The sequence below is a fragment of the Botrytis fragariae genome (assembly GCF_013461495.1).
Source record: "Botrytis fragariae strain BVB16 chromosome Unknown tig00000260, whole genome shotgun sequence".
Lineage (NCBI taxonomy): Eukaryota > Fungi > Ascomycota > Leotiomycetes > Helotiales > Sclerotiniaceae > Botrytis > Botrytis fragariae.
In genome coordinates this window covers 220,312-240,912 of record NW_023501005.1, presented here as the reverse complement: position 1 = coordinate 240,912, position 20,601 = coordinate 220,312, and the positions used below count along the sequence as shown (strand labels likewise).

The window sequence follows — 20,601 nt, the reverse complement described above, 5'->3', positions numbered from 1 at the left end:
GGCTTGTAACTTATGAAATATCTTGGTGTAATAGCAAAAACAGCATCTTCACAGTTTGTCCATAAATGCTTTGTCTTCCCATCAGCATCTGGACTGATTTCATGCATGTATTAGTCTAAATTTATCCTCAAACTCTATTATAAGTATAATATACTAAATCACTTACTAATTTCAAGTGAAAAAGTAATATCACAACTGTAAAATATGTTTGAAACATGATTTTATAAGATGAAACTATGTATCTCATTATATAGAAATGGGACATGCGATTGGCCATATTATGAATAGCCATTAAGCATTCCGCCCTTACTGTTATAATAAATTATATTATTGGCTATAATCTAATAGTACCCTCCAAGATATTATAATTCAATTTAGACTGGAAGTATATGTACATAGATAATATTCATATTGCCCGCATTGACCTCAAACAAACACACGATCGCAAAGTCAAAAGATTTCAAACCTGTTCAGTGGACTCCTGAGTTTTAACACTCTTCCATTCCAGAAATAGAGAAGAGATAAACGCCAATGCAGTAACAGGAATTGCTGCGATAAAAACTTTCTGTAAAGCACCATTGTATACTTCCAATAGTGCAGGCAATTGATCCGCATCAACTACAGATCTGAAGCCTGTGGCACCAGCATCCAAAACTGCCTGGATATTGATTCCTGGTAGTTGTCCACTGTCATACGAGGCTTTCAATTGGTTCTGAAGAATTGTATTTCCAACAGAAACAAAAACTGCACCACCAAAAGACTGCGATGCGACCACCGCAGCGGTGCCGATAGGAATTTTCTCCAATGGCAAGACGGTTTGAACAGCGGTAAATCCTTGTTGGATTGCAATTCCGAAACCCGTCGAACTGAGAAGTTCGTAGCCGATCCACTCAGCTGATGTGGTATCAGTTCTGAATGTGCTGATGAATCCACAGCCTATCGTAGCGATTGCTGTACCGATGATAGCGGGTGGTGTAAAGTATCCGGATTTGGAGACGAGAACACCGGCCACGAGTGAGAAGAAAGCATTACAGAGGACATATGGAATCATGTCAACACCAGATGTAATGGCAGATGTATTCTTGATCGCTTGAAACCACTGAGGAAGATAATAGCCGTGAATAATCAAAGCTGAATAGAGAAAGAATGAGAAGAGACAGCTTGCTAATACGGTTCGTTGCTTGAGGATCTCAAGTGGAACCAAAGCTTTGTCGCCTCTGTACCAAAACCACAGTCCTAACACAATCATGGTTACACTGAAGCCGACGAGAAGGCCAATAACCATTGCGCTGGACCAAGAATTGCCCTAATGAATAGTCAGTACCTAGTAGTTGTAGACCGCCAAACCACGAGAATAGAACTTACCTCTTCAGTATGCTGGAAAGCTATGAAAAGCATAACGCATGCACCGAGCAAAAGAATATTTCCAAGAATATCGAGATCCAGAACTCGTGAGCCGAACGATCGTTTTGTGACTATGCTATTCTTAGGGTTGAAGAATAAGATCATGGCCAAGATGGTTACACAGCCGACCGGAAGATTGAAGTAGAAACACCATCTCCATGATACTTTATCTGTGAAAACTCCTCCCATCAATGGTCCCACTGTAGCTCCTAGTCCGAACCTACGGTTGAATTAGTCTAAGGACGAATAGCCAATTTGAAATACTCACATCAAACCCACAGCTGCGGTGAAGACGGGACGTCTCTGTATCGGAACACTATGAGCGACCACAACAAAAGACCCGGTCAAAATACCCGCACTCCCAACTCCAGCGATTGCACGCCCTATAATCAATGTGAGAGAATTCGGAGCTACACCACAAATCAATGATCCTATCTCAAATAGCGCGTTTGCGCCTAGATATGACCATTTGATACTGAAAATAGTAAAGATTCTTCCATACATCGGTTGGAACGCGCATGCCGTAAGTAGGTATGCACTTCCATACCACCCAACGTCCGCGTATGAATGAAATTCTCCACTAATATATGGAATCGCCTAGTAGAAAGCTTAGTAATGCGTGCAACGAAGGAAGTGGGAATGTCAGGCATACAGTTGTAATAATTGTTCTATCCAAAGAAATCAAAAGCACCGACAAGCAAAGCCCGATTGTGAGAATCGTCAAAGCAAGGGTTCCAGGATACTCGATTTCCGCATCCAATTCTTGTGGCTCTGGTGGCGCAACAACCTCCTCATTTTTTTCGGTCTTGGCGCGAGCCCCGAACGCATCCAGATTACTGGTGGAGGACAACGATATTGCGTTTACCTCTTTGGTTTCCCAATCCACCATCTCATCTATATTCTTCATGAATTGGTCACTCCATAATCCCGGTTTCCCGGGGTGTCTTTGCTCTTCCACTGGAGTTGATAATCGATGTGGTCGCTCATAGGTCTTGCTTCGCTTGGCGCTGGACACGGATTCACTAAGCGTGCTTTGAGATGCTAGATGTCGAAGTGATGGAGCTGCAGATGCTATGATATCTGTGAACAGTTCATTGAGGACAGCATTATTTCGAGGTGCTTTGTTCGGATCAATATCCGAAGATTTTCGTGTCCCACGAGATGTGGTAGGTTGTAATATTCGAATACTTTCCTCCTCGAGTGATGTTTTTTCCAACTCCATAATAGATTCAGGTCCTACACAATCAGAGCCTGCTTTCGTACTCTCCATAGTAGAGCGACGCGAAATTGAGCTCACATTGCGCGACTTTTCTTTGAGGTTGTCAAATGAATCGTGGGAGACCTTTGGCTTGTGTTCTTCTGGCTGTTGAGGACTTCGTTGAGAATTTAACCTCTCTGTCGGTGTCTCCTTGTTGCGGCCCAACTGTGATTCTGCTTCTCCAAACGTAGTTTCTGCGAGCTGAGGTTTAGTTCCATCTTTGATCGCTTCCACATTGTCTTTAGAGCCTTCTTGTCTACCAGATCCTTTGTTTACTGCTTGTTGATTGTTGTCAGTATCTGAATGATGAGAGAGTCCACTGGCCTCATTTAAACCCGGTTGGCCTCCTCTGTCATCCAGAGTAGTTTCAGATGACGGTTGTACATGGAAAATCCGACGCGAAAAGTCAAGGTCTTCCACTAAAGCTGTATTTGGTGCTGCATTTTCAATTGGAGAGCTCGCTTCACCGTCTGAACCCATATTTGCATCTCCAGGGGATGCCTTCGTGGTATTTTTTGATATTAATGTCGATGTAAAGTTGTTTCAACTCCTTTGTTCACTACAATCCAAATTACTATGTGAGATATTGGGTATAGTTGATTACGTAGGTGAACCATTAGTTGCGGATACGGGATTGCCGATCAACAATATATACTATTGCAGATATGCGGGCTACAAATTAGTACAGATATCCGGCACCATTCGGGATGAGAATTGGGTTTTTCGATGTAGATCTTTACCGGAGAAATTGGTCTGTGACATCTCATCCACCTAAACATTTTAGGTTATTTGGATCACGACCCGAATTTTCGATGGGCCGACGCTGTGACAAAAGCTTCTTTTGTACGTATGGATTGATCTCCAACAGACAAAGATTTATTCAACGTGTAAAGATGAAGTCATTTTAACACCATGTGACAAGTGTGCTGCGATTATTATCTATGTACGCGGCATATTAAAAATTATAATATATACAGCAAGCAATGAAAACCTTATATCTAGAACACATGAGCGTTGGTAGCTCATAAGATTTGGTGCTTCTTCAGCCCCACCAGTTGAGCAAGAGTAGAGAAAACACCAACTAAGCCAGTACCATCAGTGTGTCTTCCTAATGCCTCAGATTCACCAGTAAATGATGCCTCCAACTCCTGCTGGCTCTCCACAGACAAAGTGTCTGCAATTTTCTTTCCCCTCAACCTCTCTTCCTCGATCTTTGCATGTGTCCATTTTTCAAAGTTGCCTGATTTGATTTCTTCATTCAATTGCACATCCATATCATTCTTCTGAAGATCATCCGGAAGCAGTCCGGAAGCCTTCATCATGAATTCAGGGCTAATTGTTTTGCGGCCTTGCTTGAAAACACATTTGCCAAGCGAGGATGCTACGACGCCAGCTCTTGGATCCAATTCCTTGCGTTTTTCATCATCTTCGTCTGATTTCTGCTGTGGATAAAGGGTGTATGACTTTGGTTTTGAAGAATCCTTTCGAACAAAATGCGTGACAGTCCATATCCATTTCTCGTCCCACGATAGAATTCTTGTCCACATCTCATATGATTCATAAGGCTTGAGTTCCTTCTTAAAATTGCAATTTACTGCTCCCAAAGCAATGCCGAAAACAGGTCCCTTCGATCCTGTGACTGCCTCTGTTCCACCTCTCATCTGTTCAATGGCCTCGGAGAATAGCGTACAAAACAAGTGTGTTCGAGCTACATCAGCATCTGAAAAGTAGGAACTGTTACTTTCTAAGGGGAGTCAGCAACTACACACCTGGAAAAATGATAGCATTCATAACTTACTATGGAGGTTCAAGTCAATCTCCATCAACGGGGCATGTGACTCAGTGATCAAGGGCTGGAAAATTTGGTGTGGTCCACATTTAACTTTTGGCCTCTGTGAGCGAAGACAGAATCGAAAGGCGTTAACAATACGTAAATGCCAAATCAATGGCAAAGTCTTGAAATTTCCAATGGCTAGCAAAATGACAGCAAGCTTCCATACCGTCAACGACGTATAAAGATAATCTAAACATCTCAGAAGAATCTGTAAAGAGTACGTAATGATGGTCCAGAGAAGAGTTTTGCTTTGGAAGAAAGGTTGAATGGTAAACCCAGTGTACAGGTGCGTGGTTTCCGTACCACTGACTGTAAAGTTGTTCATTTTGAATTCCGATGGTTTGAAAGGTGCTGAAAATGGAGAATTCTGCGATGCAGAATATTATTTTAGAATATTTGACATGTGTAAAGAATATGAGATCATAGAAAATAGAAAGAAGAAATCATTTCGGTTTTCTGTTACTAAGATGCTTGAATTCACCGCCAACACTGCAAATGGCAAGAGCTAGCCTGAACTTCTATTAATACATGTCGTAGATGGCGCTCAGATAGACCCAATATTCGTGTGAGATTTACAGTCTTTTAAGTTCACTAAGATTTCGTGAAAATTGAGCACGATAGCCTTCCATGCAGAGATCTTCGTTCGCATTGTTTGTTACCAAAACCAAAGATCTACCTTGCCAGGTTGATCACCATACACGCTAGTTAAATGAAGACGGCTGGGCGAGGATACATCATTCCAGTTTCCTGCGGCTCTTGCATTAGTTTAAACTCCAATGGACTAGTGCTGATCTCTTTCGTTTCCCAGTTGGGGTTCCGCGTGAAACCACTATGTGTTAATAGTATAAAGATCTACACATAAAACCTGGACGTGGCCGAGAAAGTTAATCTATCAAAGGTCCGAATCGATTACTGGCTCGATAGCGGGTATAAAAAAGACTAAACTGACTATGTTCTAACCGACCTTGGGCCGACAATACCTTAATGGGAGTCAAAAGACATTTTATTTGATTCATATACCCTTTCCGGGTTAGGGTCTTTCTCTGAGATCTACACGCATGGTTGCTTTGATTTAGGGCTGACAAGATTGCGAAAGCTGGCAGTTCTTTAGAGTCAGTGCAAATGATTGTTGCCAAAACCTGTATAAACCGCTCGAGCATGTGGATATATTCCTGGAACCAGGTAAAGGCTATTAGACCTAGCCCAGGAAGTAGTTGTTGTCAGTCTGGATAATGATACTGCCGTATTATCTAATCAAATTACACAAAAGATTGTATTTCACATGTGAATATGGTGCAAAATTCCAGATATTACAATCGTTTTCTATTCTTACATTCGAAGCTCTCGCAGGGAGAATATACATTATGCTACAAAATAAAACTTATCAAATACAAACTTCACCATCCAATCTCCATTAGAACTACTTCTCGAATTTATTCTCCTAAAACCCTCCTAATATGTGTCTTGTACAGGTATCCCCCAAAGCTAAAGAGAGAAAGCTCCTCAGCCCATGGCTTTGTGGTGTAAAACTTCAGTATTTATGACTTTACTGCAGTTTTAACATCCTGGGACTTGATTGCAGTTCTCTTCACTGTAGTCTTCTTGTATGTAGCAAGATAGAAAGAGATGAAAAGAAAGAGGTAGGAGCTCAAAATGGTGCAGCCAGCGAAAGCAGCAAATGGCTCACCAGCACATGTTCCGATGTGGGGGAGACCGCTGAAATAGGCGCTAGCATAGTAGTTGTATGTGGCGAACTGGAGAAAAGTCAGTAAGAGTTTTGTTTCCTGATTTTGAGACTTACATAAACTGCGAAAAGATCAATGACAAATTGGGTAATTTGCATGCGAGTAATCCATTCCTTCCACGTGATCCGGATTCCACGTGCACTCTGGAAGTAGTACCAATACATCACAACGTGAACGGAAAGATTGAGAGTAATTGGGACCCAGGATACTGGAGTGTGTCCAACAAGTTGAGTATAGCACAAGAGGGCTGTTGCTGGGTGATGATAGCAGTGAAGGAAAGCTAGTATAACAATAAGCATTGCATAAGTTCAGGTTCGGTTGTGACTTACTCAAAGGCTTCTTCTTGAGGAACAAGAAAACTGTATCAAGCAACTCCACATATTTGGTGATATAGTTCAACTGTATTTCTTCATTAATATAATCGTTTCTCAAGTCTCGGGAATGTAAACATACGTAGTAGAGAGTAACCAATGGCTTGGTCCATCCAGTTCCACCGCAAACACCATCAAACAAGCCATTTTTCCACAGACTTGGAATGAGCTGCTGGGCAAACAGAACGAGCAACGAACCGCTTACGACAGTCAACATCAAGTTGTGTGCCATGAACAAACCATTCAGTTTATATGCTGGACGGTTCTTCATCCATGCTTGACCTCCGAAGATGATTACGTAGTAAAGAGCTATTGTAACAAGAGTTCCTTTCAACGTAGCCATTGGCGTCTTTCCTGGAATGAACTCAAAGTCTTCGGCAGGATATCCTGCTATCGATGTCCAGAGTTTGTCGAAGGCTTCCCATGGGGAGAACTTGATGGCCCCATCGAGCGGCAAAAGAAGTGTACTGCTTGACATATTGGCTGATGCTGTCGCAACTCGTGGGAAAAGAATGTGTGAGATAAGAATGAGATTCAAGATGGGATTCTGATTTCAAAGAGAATTTTGTTATTTTAGGGGCTGATGATTATATCTTAAAGAATTTTGCTTCTTTCGAAAGATAGGGAGACGGTACTAATCCTAGTTGAAATGCCGTTTCTCATACATTGAAAACTTTGAAAACTTCCATGGACTAGTGACGACGATCACAATCAAGGCTAGAATTTGTAGTACTGATGATCTGAGCCAAAATCTCGAGCTGAGTGATTGAGAGTTTGGAAACTACTTTCAGTTCCATGGGTCTGCAAAGTCTACTTCCTGGCTAACTTTCGCCATGAAGTGGAGCTTTGTCACTATGATGAATGACCGCCATCAGGGGCGACGGCAAGTGTAACGACAGATTTGGGGAAACAAATTGAGCTTCCGGACGTTTCAAGCATCGAATTATTGCTACCACTTGGCGTGCATAGAAATGATCGAATGGATGAATTTCTCCGAAGTACATGGACTAGCTCCGCATTCGCTATTAGTAAGGATCCATAAATGATGTGTCGTAAGGGGCCTTGTTGGGAACGTCTAAGTAGAGATAAGCTTTTTGCGGGTACCTTTCGCCTATCTTGAATCTTGATGATCGCGCAATTACTCGTTCCGGCTGTCTGCTTCCCGCTCACGTTGAAATGCTTACTAGCGCTTGGAGATCAGCAGCAACAGTGGGGATGACACTAATCCAATCCGCACAAGCGGACCGGCTGTTTCACGTTATTCTTTTCTCGAATATTTAAAGTTCACTTTTTGAGTCAATTAGAATGATTTCGATAGACTCATATTCATAAAATGCTTCTTGCACATCTCCACAAAGAAGTTTTTGACCCACTCCCTCTGAAATTCCATCACGCCGAGTAATTAGTTAAGACAGCAATTTTGGCGTGCCAAGCAAGGATGTGTCCATACCGTGCTGGCATTGTACGACATGTTAGCCGGATATATCGTTTACCGTCTATTGAAAGTTATTTGTATTTGATACATTCTTGGGAATGCACTTCTGCAATATTTGTGGAGAATTTTAGATAGATTCGATCGTAAATGTGTGACGACGATCAATTAGATCAACCTTTTCGAGCATTCTGGCTGAGATACACCAAGTGTTGTTGAAATTACGACCCACAAGTATAGACGGTGAATAATTTCATTAGCATTTCGAATTCATTCATCAGTGACATAATTCCTGTTTTTGTCTTGTCGTTTCCTTCTCAACTCATTAACACTTTGCTTTGAGCAACGATATGGCTATCGAAGTATCTTTCGCCTCCCTTTCTGGGGCAGCGACATTGATTGCACTCCTAATTTCAAAGAACTCCTCGTGGGGCACTCTATACTCACTCCAGATTGTCTTTGGAGTCTTCATACCATTATATGTCTTTTACCTCAGTTACATCTTCCCATTCTATATTTCCGAGCTGCGACATGTTCCTACCGTCCCTGGCTTCCCTCTCTGGGGTCAGTTCTTTGAAATTATCAGCACTGAGATTGGTGTGAAACAGCGTGAATGGCATCAAACACACGGCCCAATCATCAGATACTTCTTTCCCTTTGGAGCTGAACGTCTATCGGTCGTAGACGACGATGCAATCAAGCAGGTATGATAGATCAGTATAACAACTTACTTTTTATAATCTTTAACATGAACTCGTAGATGACAACCAGAAATCCATACAACTATCCAAAGCCAGTGCGCGCGAAGTTGTGGATGGTCAGAATTCTTGGAGAAGGTGTACTTCTTGCTGAGGGAGATGAGCACATCCATCAACGAAAGTCCTTAGCACCAGGTTTCTCTATCCAATCGATTCGAGCGCTCTACCCAGTATTCTGGCAAAAGTCATTGCTTCTCACCAAGCTTTGGAAGGAAGAAATGGACGCTGACTCGGTAAAGAGTAAGCCTTTTGAGGTTTTGGAATGGTTGAACCGCACAACTCTTGACATCATTGGTGCCGCCGGCTTTGGTGTTGATATCAACTCTCTCGAAAACCCCGAAGCTCCAATTCGTGAGGCCTACCGACTTGTCTTTGCTTTCGACATCGGATCCCGTATCTTGCACGGTCTTCAAGCTTTTATTCCATCCACTAAGTACATTCCCGCCAAGATGAACCGTGATATGGAGAGTTCGCGAAAGATTATTCTCAAGACTGCAACAGATATCATTGACGAGAAGCAAGAACAAGCTGCTCAGAGAACTAACCATAAGGACATCATCGCATTGATTGCTAAGGACAACTTGAAGATGAAGGAAGCTGGCGAAGAAGGTTTATCTTTCGAGACTATGCGTGATCAAATTATGGTAAGCAGAAGTTGTAAATAGCTCACTGTAATCTTGCGGAAGACTAACATACATTGTCCACAGACATTCCTTGGAGCAGGCCACGACACAACAGCAACAGGTTTAGCATGGACAATTCATCTTCTCTCAACTCATGCGGAAATTCAAGATAGACTCAGAGCCGAGATCCGCGAGCACATGCCTTTCCTATTCGATCAAAAAGCCCGTTATGAAGGAAGTGTTGAAAAGACTGATGCGGATCTTCTACCATACCTCGATAATGTCTGCCGTGAATCTCTCCGCTTCATTCCACCCATCCCAATGACAGTCCGACAATCTCTCAAAGACGATAAATTGGGTCCATACACGGTTCCAGGCGGTACGGTCATCTATATTCTCGCAAACACTGTTAACCATCTTCCTATGTACTGGGGTCCCACAGCCAATGTTTTTGACCCTGATCGCTGGGACAAATTGCCTTCTACTTTCACGGCGAATGCTTTCATGACTTTCTTGCAAGGCCCTAGAGGTTGCATTGGACGCAAATTTGCAGAGACCGAAATGAAGGTTTTGATTTGTTGTTTATTGAGCATGTACAAGTTTGAGCGTGATGAGAGCGTGGAAAACCCCGAGGATTTGAAGATGTGGAGATTGGTTTTGAGACCAAGAGATGGTCTTCAGGTTAAGGTTACTACCATCTAAAGTTGTTTTGTAATTGATGCGATGTCAATGTTTGTCGGCTTGAAGGAAAATTAGGAGATGGTGCAGAATCATTTTAATTTTTACATAGATTTTTTTCACAAAGACTCTTGCTTGTAAGAGCCCTGGTCATAGTTTACGCACCCTATCCATTCTGTAGTATAATTCTTACAAAATTCTTGCTCTCCTATATAAATTGAAGTACTGAATGATCTCCAAAAAGTGAATTGACTCAACCGAAATTCGGATATGTAGAGGTACCTCGGAGCAAAAGTTTAAAAAGCTATAATTCTTTCATGAAAATAATAAAATTATTTTGCCTTAACTGATTATTAGTTTTACTAATGAACAATCATGGTTCTGAATTTAATTTTTCACCAATCTAATATTGATATATCAAGTAGATGATAGTCTGGGTAGATCAAGGGTCTCGTTGCGTCTTCGCCAAAGGTGTGAGGAGCTATGAGTAAAACTTACACAAAAACCTCGATACCGTCGGACAGAATTCATAAGGTGTATACACACGAATCATGCATAGAAGTCAAAGAGGGGCTGTTTCCATTCTCTCTGCCCTCTTCGTATGAACCGGGAATATCAAGATATGGTACCCCTATTCTACTTTGCCTAGGGCACTGTCACATACGTCATGCGCGTACGAGAGTGGGGAGAAGGCGGGTTATATTGCCATTAATCCGACAAGTGCGCTTGTTGAGTGCTTGAGAGCATGGTTCTTCCTATCTTGCACGGCAGAAGCCAAAAATAGACAGAATTTGCTAGGCTCCCGAACTTGTCAACTGCTCACATGCCTGTATATTCGAAGAATTCGTAATTCTCACTTTGCAAGACAGGCAATTCACATTCTTAAATTCATTTGAAGTTCATAGAATCGAAAACTCGGGGCAATGGATGGAAACAATTTCAGAAAGGTAAAAATGTATATATTAGAATTAAAAATCTCCACAAAAATCATCTCGCCAAAAAGTTTTTTCCCCAAATTTCAACTATCATCTCACAGACATGCAAACTCCATCTCCTACTACATATTCTCAAGGATCTCGGCATCATCTCTCCCGTCCCAGTGAAGCGCGATCAATGCATAGCTGCCGTGCCAGCTTATGCACTGGTGCTTCCCTCTCTGTTAACTGTAACCGGGTTGCAGACAGCAATTCCTACGCAATCGATATCAATGGGAAGAAGGAGCTGGTTGTTCACATCGATCAAGGAATTTCCTTCTCGATCGCCTTGTACTTGCTCTGGGTTGTTGATGACTGGGTGAAATCCAGTTTGTTGAATATTGGCGGGCTGGACATCGGCGGGTTGGACATCGGCGGGTTGAACACCGGCGGGTTGGGCATCGGCGGGTTGAACAGTGCCTGGGTGGACTGGGGTTGGGTGGACTGCAGCTGGGTGAACTGGAGTTGGGTGAATCACAACTGGTTGGACTGGAGCTGGGTGGACTTCAGTTGGGTGGGCTGGGGCCAATGGACCCTCTCCTGCTTGAGCAGCCTCGTATCCTGGGTTTCCTTCATGGCGACGGAGCAGCTGTCGATCAATCTGTTAGAAACGACTTCTCAATAGTTCTATCTGAAATTTTACTCACACCACTGGTATTGGCTGGAACGATTTGGCCTAAAGCGTCAATCGATGAGCCCTTGCTAACGGGAAGAGCAATGCTGAAGTCCGCAAGGACAACAACGAGAGCAAGAGCAGAGATACGGGAGAATTGCATGTTTTCGGTTTGGGGTTTTGAGTAAACGAGTTTGTTTGATGATTAAGTGTGGTGAGGTGAATGAATGAGTGGATAGTTTGCTAAATGAGTGTGATTGTTGATGAATGAATGTGAAGTGTTTGATGAATTATTCGATTTCTAATGCAATGAGAATGAAGATATATACCGCAATCCTGGCGACTGACCGGTTGTTCGACCAGGATTCTCAGAATCTGCTGATCATACTGATCTACCATTTCTGAGACATCAAGAGACCCCGAAAGGGAATCTGGTGTTCCCAAGAAGGCCGCTGAGCGAGTAAAGTTTTCCCTACCGCCGGATCTTAGATGCGAAAGGGAGATCGGCAGGCCATGATCAAGCAATTGTGGATACAATGGAGCAAACATTAAGCTCACCTTCATTTAATAATCTTTCCAAACTAACATCGATGAACTCCTTGTCGACCGCTTGAAACGCCACAAAATACTTTAGTGTAATTGACAACGATACTTAACACTGTCACGTGAGACGATCGCATTCGGACATTTTAAGCTTGGCGATCTAAGGCCAAGCGAAATCTGGTCAAGTCAGGGACAGCGAAGCTAGCGCTCCTTCAGCTGCCCCACCAAAGCACAGACAGAGATTTGTCGTCACCGCTAAAGACCCACTAATTCGGAATGTTCTATGCAATAACAACGGACCACACATAAGACATACTGTACCAGAACGAGAGAGATTTTGCAAATCGCAATTTTGGTGATTCTGCTTGAGTCAAATTTGATTACTATACTCCATAGTTCACAATATAGAACAATTGTTGTCTAGATCGAATCGTTATGTCTGAACTATCTTGCGGAGAGTCAGAGTCCGAGGTGTCGATGAACTTTAAACACTACTATCTCGTCCAGACGTTAAATTTACGTTCTCGGACGACAATGATACAATGGCTGACATCGAGGATCTCTCGATCCTTTTCCCCGCTAGAAAAGTTTATATCATTTTTTTGGATAGTTGAGTGGATCTAAGAGATCGTCGGCTATCTTTTTGAAGGATCCTTGCTGACGATTCTTGATCGGCATCTGAAATACCCTCGTAGCACATCATAAACTCAATTAGGCGACAGGCTACCCGTGGCTCGTCTAAGTCTAGGAACAAGATTGCAAAAAGTTTTATCATGTTAAGGTATTAATTTTATATCCACTTCAACAAGATATTAACGTGCATTTCAGCGAGATGAGTCATGTGTATTGGTGGATTCTGTGTTTTTTGTAGAAGTCGCCAGCATCAACTCTATAATCGATAAGTTCAAGATATACATCGTTTCAAATAAGATTACTGAACACCACAACCCGATAAAAAAATTGGCTCTTGATGACATGCCCAAAGCCTGACCCTCAAGAGCACCTCCACTCTGCGAATTGACCGAAAACCTTGTCCTCTCTCAATGCCAGCAAACATTCTTTGCGCAAGCCCATGCAAATCTCCAAGCCCCCCTCTTCAGCTCTCTCTCCCTCGCCTCCGGGAATTCTCGGGAAAATGACAAAGACTCCATCAGTCTTCAAACTTCTCCACCTAAATCTTTTGCATTTACCACCTAGGTTGTCCCCCCAATCCAAGCCGTAATATGGTTGTCCCGACCAAGATGAGCATCCAGCATTACGTTGGTAAGATTCAAAGCCGCTTGGCTCTAATCGGTTAAGATCCGACACCTTCTGGATTGCTTTGATCACGTCTTTAACCCTCGCCTCATCAACGTCACGCACTGATTGGCGAACGATGCGTGCGATGGCTCCAATATCTGCAGTATTCGAGGACATTGATATCAGATCAGAGAACGTGCTATTGGATTTGGCAATCAATACAACATTTCCAGTGAAAGTTGGGGACATAGCAGGTTGAATGCGGTTGCGTCCGTTGACCGTCATGACGAGCAGTGAAGGAGTAGATGGCTCGACGGAGTTTGAAGTAGTTGAACGTGCCGAAGTTATCCTAGACCAAATGAGTGCAACCAAAGCATCGTTTGTAGAAACCCAAGATGAATCGTCCGAACCCTCATTAGCCAGCTCTTTCAGACGTCGCAAAGAATCGTCTGAGAAGAAAAATACACCCGTTCCCACTACATCTGAAGAAATCGAAACGTATGGCGTGGAAGATAAATCCTCTGGCAACAGTTTATATTCTGGATAATCCTCCAATTTACCCATTCCCTGTCCTTGCAACAGAGCAGAGTTATCAATCCATTCTTCAGTCACCAATTCATGACCATTTCCCCCATGACAGAATGTAGACCACAATTTTAAAACATTAAACATTCCCGCTTCATCCATAACACAATGATGCACGGCGCAAACCAAAACAATGCCACCCCGGATGATGTTTGCTTGTGCAAGAAAAACTTGAGAGTTATTTCTTACCAAATCTGGTAACACATCTCCATCAACTGCATCGGTAGGAAATTTATTGGCTTGAATACTTTGAAAGTCATATTTGGAACTGAGATCCTTCACCGAAAGGATTTCATTGACGTTGAAATAAGGAGCTTGCACGGAAAGTGAGCCTATTTGACAATTTGGTTCTCGGGATGGCCCAACCGATGCGGCAAGGACAGGAAATGCCGATATAGTTTCTGAAAGGCCATCTTTGATAGTTTGAATGATAACTTGGGACTTTGAATTGGAAGAGAAATAGAGGAGCTTGGGGACGTGGACGTGCGGTGATAGGTGGTCGAGTGGGGAGAGTGGGTATGGTTTGTTCATGATTTCGATGCAGAGTGCAGATATAGATTGTGGAAGCAAGTTTTTGATCAGTAAGATGACATGTAATTGATTTCAATAGAACATGAATGCTCTGGGTGATTCTTGGTTTTATTACGACTTACAACCGGGGCATTCGACGATGAACTGGCACAACAAATATTGACAACGCACACCACTTCATCGGGCATCTCACCCGTAGAAACACGTATAACCATATCCCTTGATAGTTCCTACTTAGCTCAGCACAACCCTCTTTTCAATAATTGACGTACTAGTAATAACCCAGGTGATAGTATTGTGGACCGCTGTACCGAGGATATGATCTACACGCACTAGCGGTACCCTGACTAGGCATTTCAATGAAGCTTATCCAAGTTCCGAAATATTATATTTGTCAATAATGGCACTGGAAAGGCGTTATAGCAACGCTCATGTATCATGCAGAGTCTAAGGTATATCACAATTAGCCCACTCTATTTTGTTTTTTTTTGAAGATCTTCGCAATGTCCAGTTGATGTATGTAGCTCCTCACTCTTCCTTTGATCCCTGTTCCAATCGAAGTTCCTCTCAACAAGATTTTACTTACCATTCTATTATGCTCCATTGACAAGTACCATTTGAATTGATAAGATTCTCGAACACCTGAGATCATCAAAATATCATCAATTCGTTAATTCATGTATATCTTTTCTCTTTCTTTGTACATTGGCGTGTTTGCCGTCCTTTCGAAATGCATTTCCATCTTCCTCGCTCAGCGAAGACGTCTACAAGAATCCGAACGGCATGGCTGCGCGCCCCCTCCAACAGTGTCTAGATTTGATCCCTTTGGCATCATGAGTGTTCTTGCAGCAGCGAGAGCAAATCGCGAAGGAAGAAGCCCGATATGGTTCATGGAACTTATGGATAAGATATCACCCGATACTTTGACGGTGAGGGGAATGGTTTTAGACACTGAGATTATTATTACAAGAGATCCAGGCTTGGTGCAGTTCATTCTACAAACTGAGGCAAACAAATGGGATATTGGACCACAAAGAAGGGAGATTTGGAGTCCCCTTCTTGGCGATGCTATCTTCACTGCTCAGGGTATGTTACTTTCACTTGATGATGAACATGCAATTAGTTCTTGTGTAACACGAACGCTAATTTCAAGAACACAGGCGATGCATGGAAACACTCCAGACAACTTGTACGACCACAATTTTCGAGAGATAGAGTATCGGATCTCGATCTCGAAGAGCGACACGTCCAGGCATTATTTGCTCGTCATGAACTTCAAAGCACTCAAGATGGCTGGACAGGAAAAGTTGATCTAGCCCCTCTGTTTTACAATTTGACTTTGGACGTTTCAACTGAGTTCCTCTATGGAAAATCTGTACATTCTCAAGAAGCGGGTAATACAGCCAGTCCAAACCCCATACAGAGCATAGAAGACACGGATTTTCGTACTTTCGGACGTCATCTTGATGCGGGAAAAGAAACATTATTCATGAAAGGTATTGCTGGTCGGTGGAATGGATTTGTGAAAGGCCGCAACTTTGATTATCACCGCGATGAGGTGCATCGAATGGTCGACAAATTTGTGGAAGGATGCCTCCGTCAAACTCAAGACGAGAAAAGTCCAGAACTCGATTCGGAGAAAAAGCCATTTTCGCTTTTGGATGAATTGGCGAAGGTAAATCAGGACCCAGTCCAGCTTCGCCACGAAACGCTGCAGGTACTCAACGCTGGGCGCGATACAACTGGTTCATTGCTCGGCTGGATATTTTATTTCCTTGCACGTAATCCAGATGTCTACTCCAAACTCCGCAGCATCATTCTCTCTGACTTTGGACCATCCGGTTCAGAGATCTCATTTCAATCTTTGCGATCTTGTAAATATCTTCAATATGTGATTGACGAGTCATTAAGAGTTGGTGCACCTGTTCCATTGAACGATCGCACTTGTAATCAAGATACTGTTCTACCACGCGGAGGAGGCCCTGATGGTACACAACCTATGTTTGTACCAGCTGGGTCAAGAGTGTTGGTATCAACATACGCGATGCAATATAGGAAAGATATTTGGGGTGAGGATGCCGAGAAGTTCAGGCCTGAAAGATGGGAAGGGAGAAGGGCCGGATGGGAGTTTATTCCCTTCGGCGGAGGTCCAAGGAAATGTATCGGTCGTAAGTTTCCCCGTCTATGAGATGCCAAATGTATAGATAGCTAATTTGCATTGGCAGAACAATTTTCGTTGACTGAGACTTCATATATTATTATAAGATTTCTTCAAAAGTATGATCAAATCGAGAATTTAGAGAAACCAGGCCCAGTACTATATCACCATACTGTCACAAATCGAAGCATGAACGGGGTACAGGTTAGATTGCATAAGGCAGATCCTTTGAGTATTGTTTGATTTGTGGGGTTTAATTGGGACGTTCGGAGTGTATACCATTGTTCCATTGTTTTATTATTTTTTAATTAATCTTCTATATTATTGCCATGAGCACAGCGTCCAAAAGCCAAGGACAGTTGTGCCGTTGCCATGTTACCAACAAACAACATCACTAAACTTCGTGACCATGACAATCAAGAATAAAATGTGAACTGAATCTGGTAATCATCATGTCATCCATGAATGCATAGGAAAATGTGATGTTACACCTCTACAAACTTGCATACTATTGAGCATCGCAATGAAATTTACGAAGTTGCTCTAGATCTACTCATGCTAATCTTTGACTTAAAGCTAGGCTGCCAGATCAAGATTTGAGTAAGCTATTAATATCAGAAAAAGATTCCGAACTTCGAGATGAAACCATTATTGCAAATCCTCAGATTGTTTCAATTGGCTTCAAGGTTTCACAATTTCTGATTGGCAGACTCCAGCCGGGAAAGCCATTGAATGTACGCTATCACTTCATATATGATCTGGTAATTCTTGTTTTCCGATTGAGCCAAGTTTGATGGATTTGAAGTTTCATTGGACTATTAACCACCAAGGAATCCATTGCTTCAATGAAGAGAATTGCTGACTCGAAGTATTCTGACAAAAGGAACATGGTGGAGGGACGTTGGTCACTCATTTTACCACGCACAAAATAAGGTAACAATTCTATTAATAGCATTTTTGTCTCCAACGTTCAGGTTAGAGATGTATACTTCTTTCATCATTAACCTTCTCTGCTGATGACTCCATAAATGTTCGTTGAGGTCAAATGAAATTGTACTTAAGCTTGTTCAGCGTAGTTTTATCGTGACACATAGTTATCGCAGCACCCGGCCCAAGTCGCCGATAGAAATCTCAAAGGCGACAATGAAAATTGACCTCCCAATCTCACAGCTTTTTATAGCATTATTGAGGAAATGTCTCTTCTTGAGCCTGGCAATGACTATTGACCGAACGCCAAAAGGATTCAAGGGATCAGAAACACATTTTAATACCAACCCTACCATCCTTGAAAGTATTTGCTGAACGATCCGAATCATGCTGCAGTTATTAAATGCCCACCACTTTCAGTGTAGATATATCATGAGATCGCTATCCGTACCACGCTTGACTTGAAGCATTTCAATATCCGCATGAAACCGGATTCAAAACGAGAATGGGGTAAATGCCAGGAATCTGGCCAGTCAATCAACTCCAATCAAGTATGGATTGACCAGTGGCCATTAAATCCATCTCAGCCCTTCAGTCCTGATATGCTTTTGAAGTTCAATCTCAGCTGGTCATTGCACATCTGAGTCCAATAAGATGCGGACTGCAACAGGATCCCGTTGATGAATGCTTGGCCCCAAAAGTAATGACACCATGAATGAACTTATGGGTTCGACTAACGATCCGTTCATATACCACGCTTTTTAGTTCCTTTTCAGCTTTCCGGATACTTCCGGAAATTGGGAGATTTGTAGTCTGAACCTTTTCCAGCCCAGGTTTTTTTGATGTATAAGTTCCTTCAAACCGCCCTTGATGAACGTAGGTCAAGGCTTGAAAGTATGCAAAGAGTGATACTCCTGATTTCAGGACAATCGATCTTGCAAGACTCTTCTGCCACTGTTGAAAAGAGCCCAAAGAATCTGAAAGCCAAGCGCTGACTGACTGTGTCGCTCCCTCGATACCAAATTGATAAATATCAGATAAAATCAGTCAAAATAATCAATTCGCCACTCATTCCTCCCTTCGTTCCTTTGCCGCCTCGTCACTCCACACGCCTTTTGCTTTCCTTAAAATCCATGTTTTTATACACAAGGCAATGGGGATATAGCCATCAACCTTCAATCCTTAGAAATTTCGTATCAAGGTCACTGATTCCTTGAAATTTAGTGTATCAACAACTTTTTGAAGAATCATATCTCAATGAAGAGCTCATTATCATTAGAAGGTTGATTCTTTCTAGAATGGAGAGGAAGACTTCTTCTTGTATGGCTGCCACTAAAGCTCTGTTCACGGCGATTAAGAAACATTGAGTCGTTGACTGCCACAATCATTTCAATATTACGACTTTGAAACATTCATGATTGTCAATATATAAGAATATCACAACAAACTGTCTATAAATGCGTTTGCACAGAAAACTGAGAACCTGAATTTTTCGTGCGGGGTTGGAAGTATGGCTAGTTATTGAGGCCGATATGGATCATTTTGCTAATACACCAAAAATAGAATTCTATCTGGTGCAAAAAAAAAATCTAAAATTTGTATGGTGTGTTTATATAAATTTTGGAAAAATAATTTGTATTGTGTAGAGTGCAATTTTATTGTGTATTATTATAGAAATTATTTATAGTATATTTTCATTTTTTAAATAAAATAGTAATGATAATGATATTATTATATATTAGCTTATATTATAAGAGTAGTTTTTTTTTTTCTATATTTATTGAGTTTATATAATCATTTTAGTATATGTAATCTTAGAATAAACAAATATACAAAATGTAAATAAACAATTGAATTTATAAATATTTCAATTTAAATTATTCAAATCTATTTAAAAATATAAGTATTTAATTATATAAACAATATTAAAATAATATTTACTTTTGTTGTAGTTAATTATAATAACTTTTGTAATTTTATTTTAGTTATTTTTCAAACTAATTTCCCTTTATATTCTTTTTATATTTTAAAGAATTTATTAGGTTTAATTCAATTTGAATCTTTTCTGATTAATAAAAATCAAATTATAAATTATTCTGTTTGTTTTGTATAACCTTTTATATATCCTTTAATTGATATTTATTAATCTTTTAATAATTAAAATATTATTTTATATATATAGATTATTTTACTTTTTTCGAAAAAAAGATTCTATATAAAGTAAAACTTTAATATAATAATATTTTAAGTGAATCTTTATATAATATCTATATTATTGAAATTTTAATTATTCAATTTTGATATAAATTCAATAATATAATAATAGTTTTTTATATAGTCTAATATTTTATTTCTTTTAGTAGTATAATGAAATATCGATTTTATTAAAAGTATAAAAAAGAGGATGGTATTTTTGTAGTATATATAAAGCTAAAAGAGTAGTTTAGAGGTGCCTATATTAATTGTAAGAGATAGGATAGGTGTAAAGTATGTATTATATAAAATATAGATTTTGATAAGTTTGTAATTCAATTAGAAATATTTAAAGTAATATTTAAAATATAATCTGAAAAATGTATAACTTGTTTTATATTATATTGATTTGTTGATAACTGCAAAAAATAGATAATTGAGGTTGATCTAGAATAATAGAACTGGATTTAGAAAGAAAGTTTATTATTAATATCTCGATTTTTATATATTTTATAATAATATTAGTAATTTAAATGTATTTGATATTAATAAGCCTATCTATTTCCTATATTAAATATAAGAAATGATTTATTTTCTTTTTCTCTTTTTTGAGTGTAATATAATATAACATAACTAATAGAAACAAAGAATCCAATTAATATATATTATAATTTAGAACTCTTTTGTTACCTTATAATTATATATTTTAAATATTATATATTCAAATAGAACATT

At 40.6% G+C, this 20,601-nt stretch overlaps 7 protein-coding genes across 7 annotated transcripts; 2 read left to right on the top strand and 5 right to left on the bottom strand.

The window, feature by feature from the left end:
• Positions 1-460: 460 nt before the first annotated feature.
• On the bottom strand, positions 461-3,142 carry Bfra_012085 (putative major facilitator superfamily transporter protein; the record flags this gene model as incomplete). The annotated part of the gene is made up of 4 exons (XM_037342406.1): positions 461-1,306; positions 1,366-1,624; positions 1,673-2,001; positions 2,057-3,142. 4 exons carry the CDS (start codon positions 3,140-3,142, stop codon positions 461-463), a joined length of 2,520 nt encoding a protein of 839 aa, XP_037187703.1.
• A 542-nt stretch (positions 3,143-3,684) lies between these two features.
• Positions 3,685-4,821, bottom strand: Bfra_012084 (putative capsule polysaccharide biosynthesis protein; the record flags this gene model as incomplete). Its single annotated transcript, XM_037342405.1, has 2 exons — positions 3,685-4,406; positions 4,461-4,821. The coding sequence occupies 2 exons, from the start codon at positions 4,819-4,821 to the stop codon at positions 3,685-3,687; spliced, it is 1,083 nt and encodes a 360-aa protein (XP_037187702.1).
• A 1,213-nt stretch (positions 4,822-6,034) lies between these two features.
• On the bottom strand, positions 6,035-7,090 carry Bfra_012083 (putative elongation of fatty acids protein 2 protein; the record flags this gene model as incomplete). The annotated part of the gene is made up of 4 exons (XM_037342404.1): positions 6,035-6,250; positions 6,298-6,521; positions 6,571-6,640; positions 6,695-7,090. The coding sequence occupies 4 exons, from the start codon at positions 7,088-7,090 to the stop codon at positions 6,035-6,037; spliced, it is 906 nt and encodes a 301-aa protein (XP_037187701.1).
• Positions 7,091-8,394: 1,304 nt separating this feature from the next.
• On the top strand, positions 8,395-10,127 carry Bfra_012082 (putative cytochrome p450 monooxygenase protein; the record flags this gene model as incomplete). The annotated part of the gene is made up of 3 exons (XM_037342403.1): positions 8,395-8,748; positions 8,805-9,446; positions 9,510-10,127. 3 exons carry the CDS (start codon positions 8,395-8,397, stop codon positions 10,125-10,127), a joined length of 1,614 nt encoding a protein of 537 aa, XP_037187700.1.
• Positions 10,128-11,237: 1,110 nt separating this feature from the next.
• On the bottom strand, positions 11,238-11,853 carry Bfra_012081 (uncharacterized protein; the record flags this gene model as incomplete). The annotated part of the gene is made up of 2 exons (XM_037342402.1): positions 11,238-11,666; positions 11,725-11,853. 2 exons carry the CDS (start codon positions 11,851-11,853, stop codon positions 11,238-11,240), a joined length of 558 nt encoding a protein of 185 aa, XP_037187699.1.
• A 1,373-nt stretch (positions 11,854-13,226) lies between these two features.
• Bfra_012080 (putative trichothecene 3-o-acetyltransferase protein) lies at positions 13,227-14,588 on the bottom strand (the record flags this gene model as incomplete). The annotated part of the gene is made up of 1 exon (XM_037342401.1): positions 13,227-14,588. One exon carries the CDS (start codon positions 14,586-14,588, stop codon positions 13,227-13,229), a length of 1,362 nt encoding a protein of 453 aa, XP_037187698.1.
• Positions 14,589-15,265: 677 nt separating this feature from the next.
• Positions 15,266-16,989, top strand: Bfra_012079 (putative cytochrome p450 protein; the record flags this gene model as incomplete). Its single annotated transcript, XM_037342400.1, has 3 exons — positions 15,266-15,674; positions 15,749-16,756; positions 16,814-16,989. The coding sequence occupies 3 exons, from the start codon at positions 15,266-15,268 to the stop codon at positions 16,987-16,989; spliced, it is 1,593 nt and encodes a 530-aa protein (XP_037187697.1).
• Between the last annotated feature and the right edge of the window lie 3,612 nt (positions 16,990-20,601).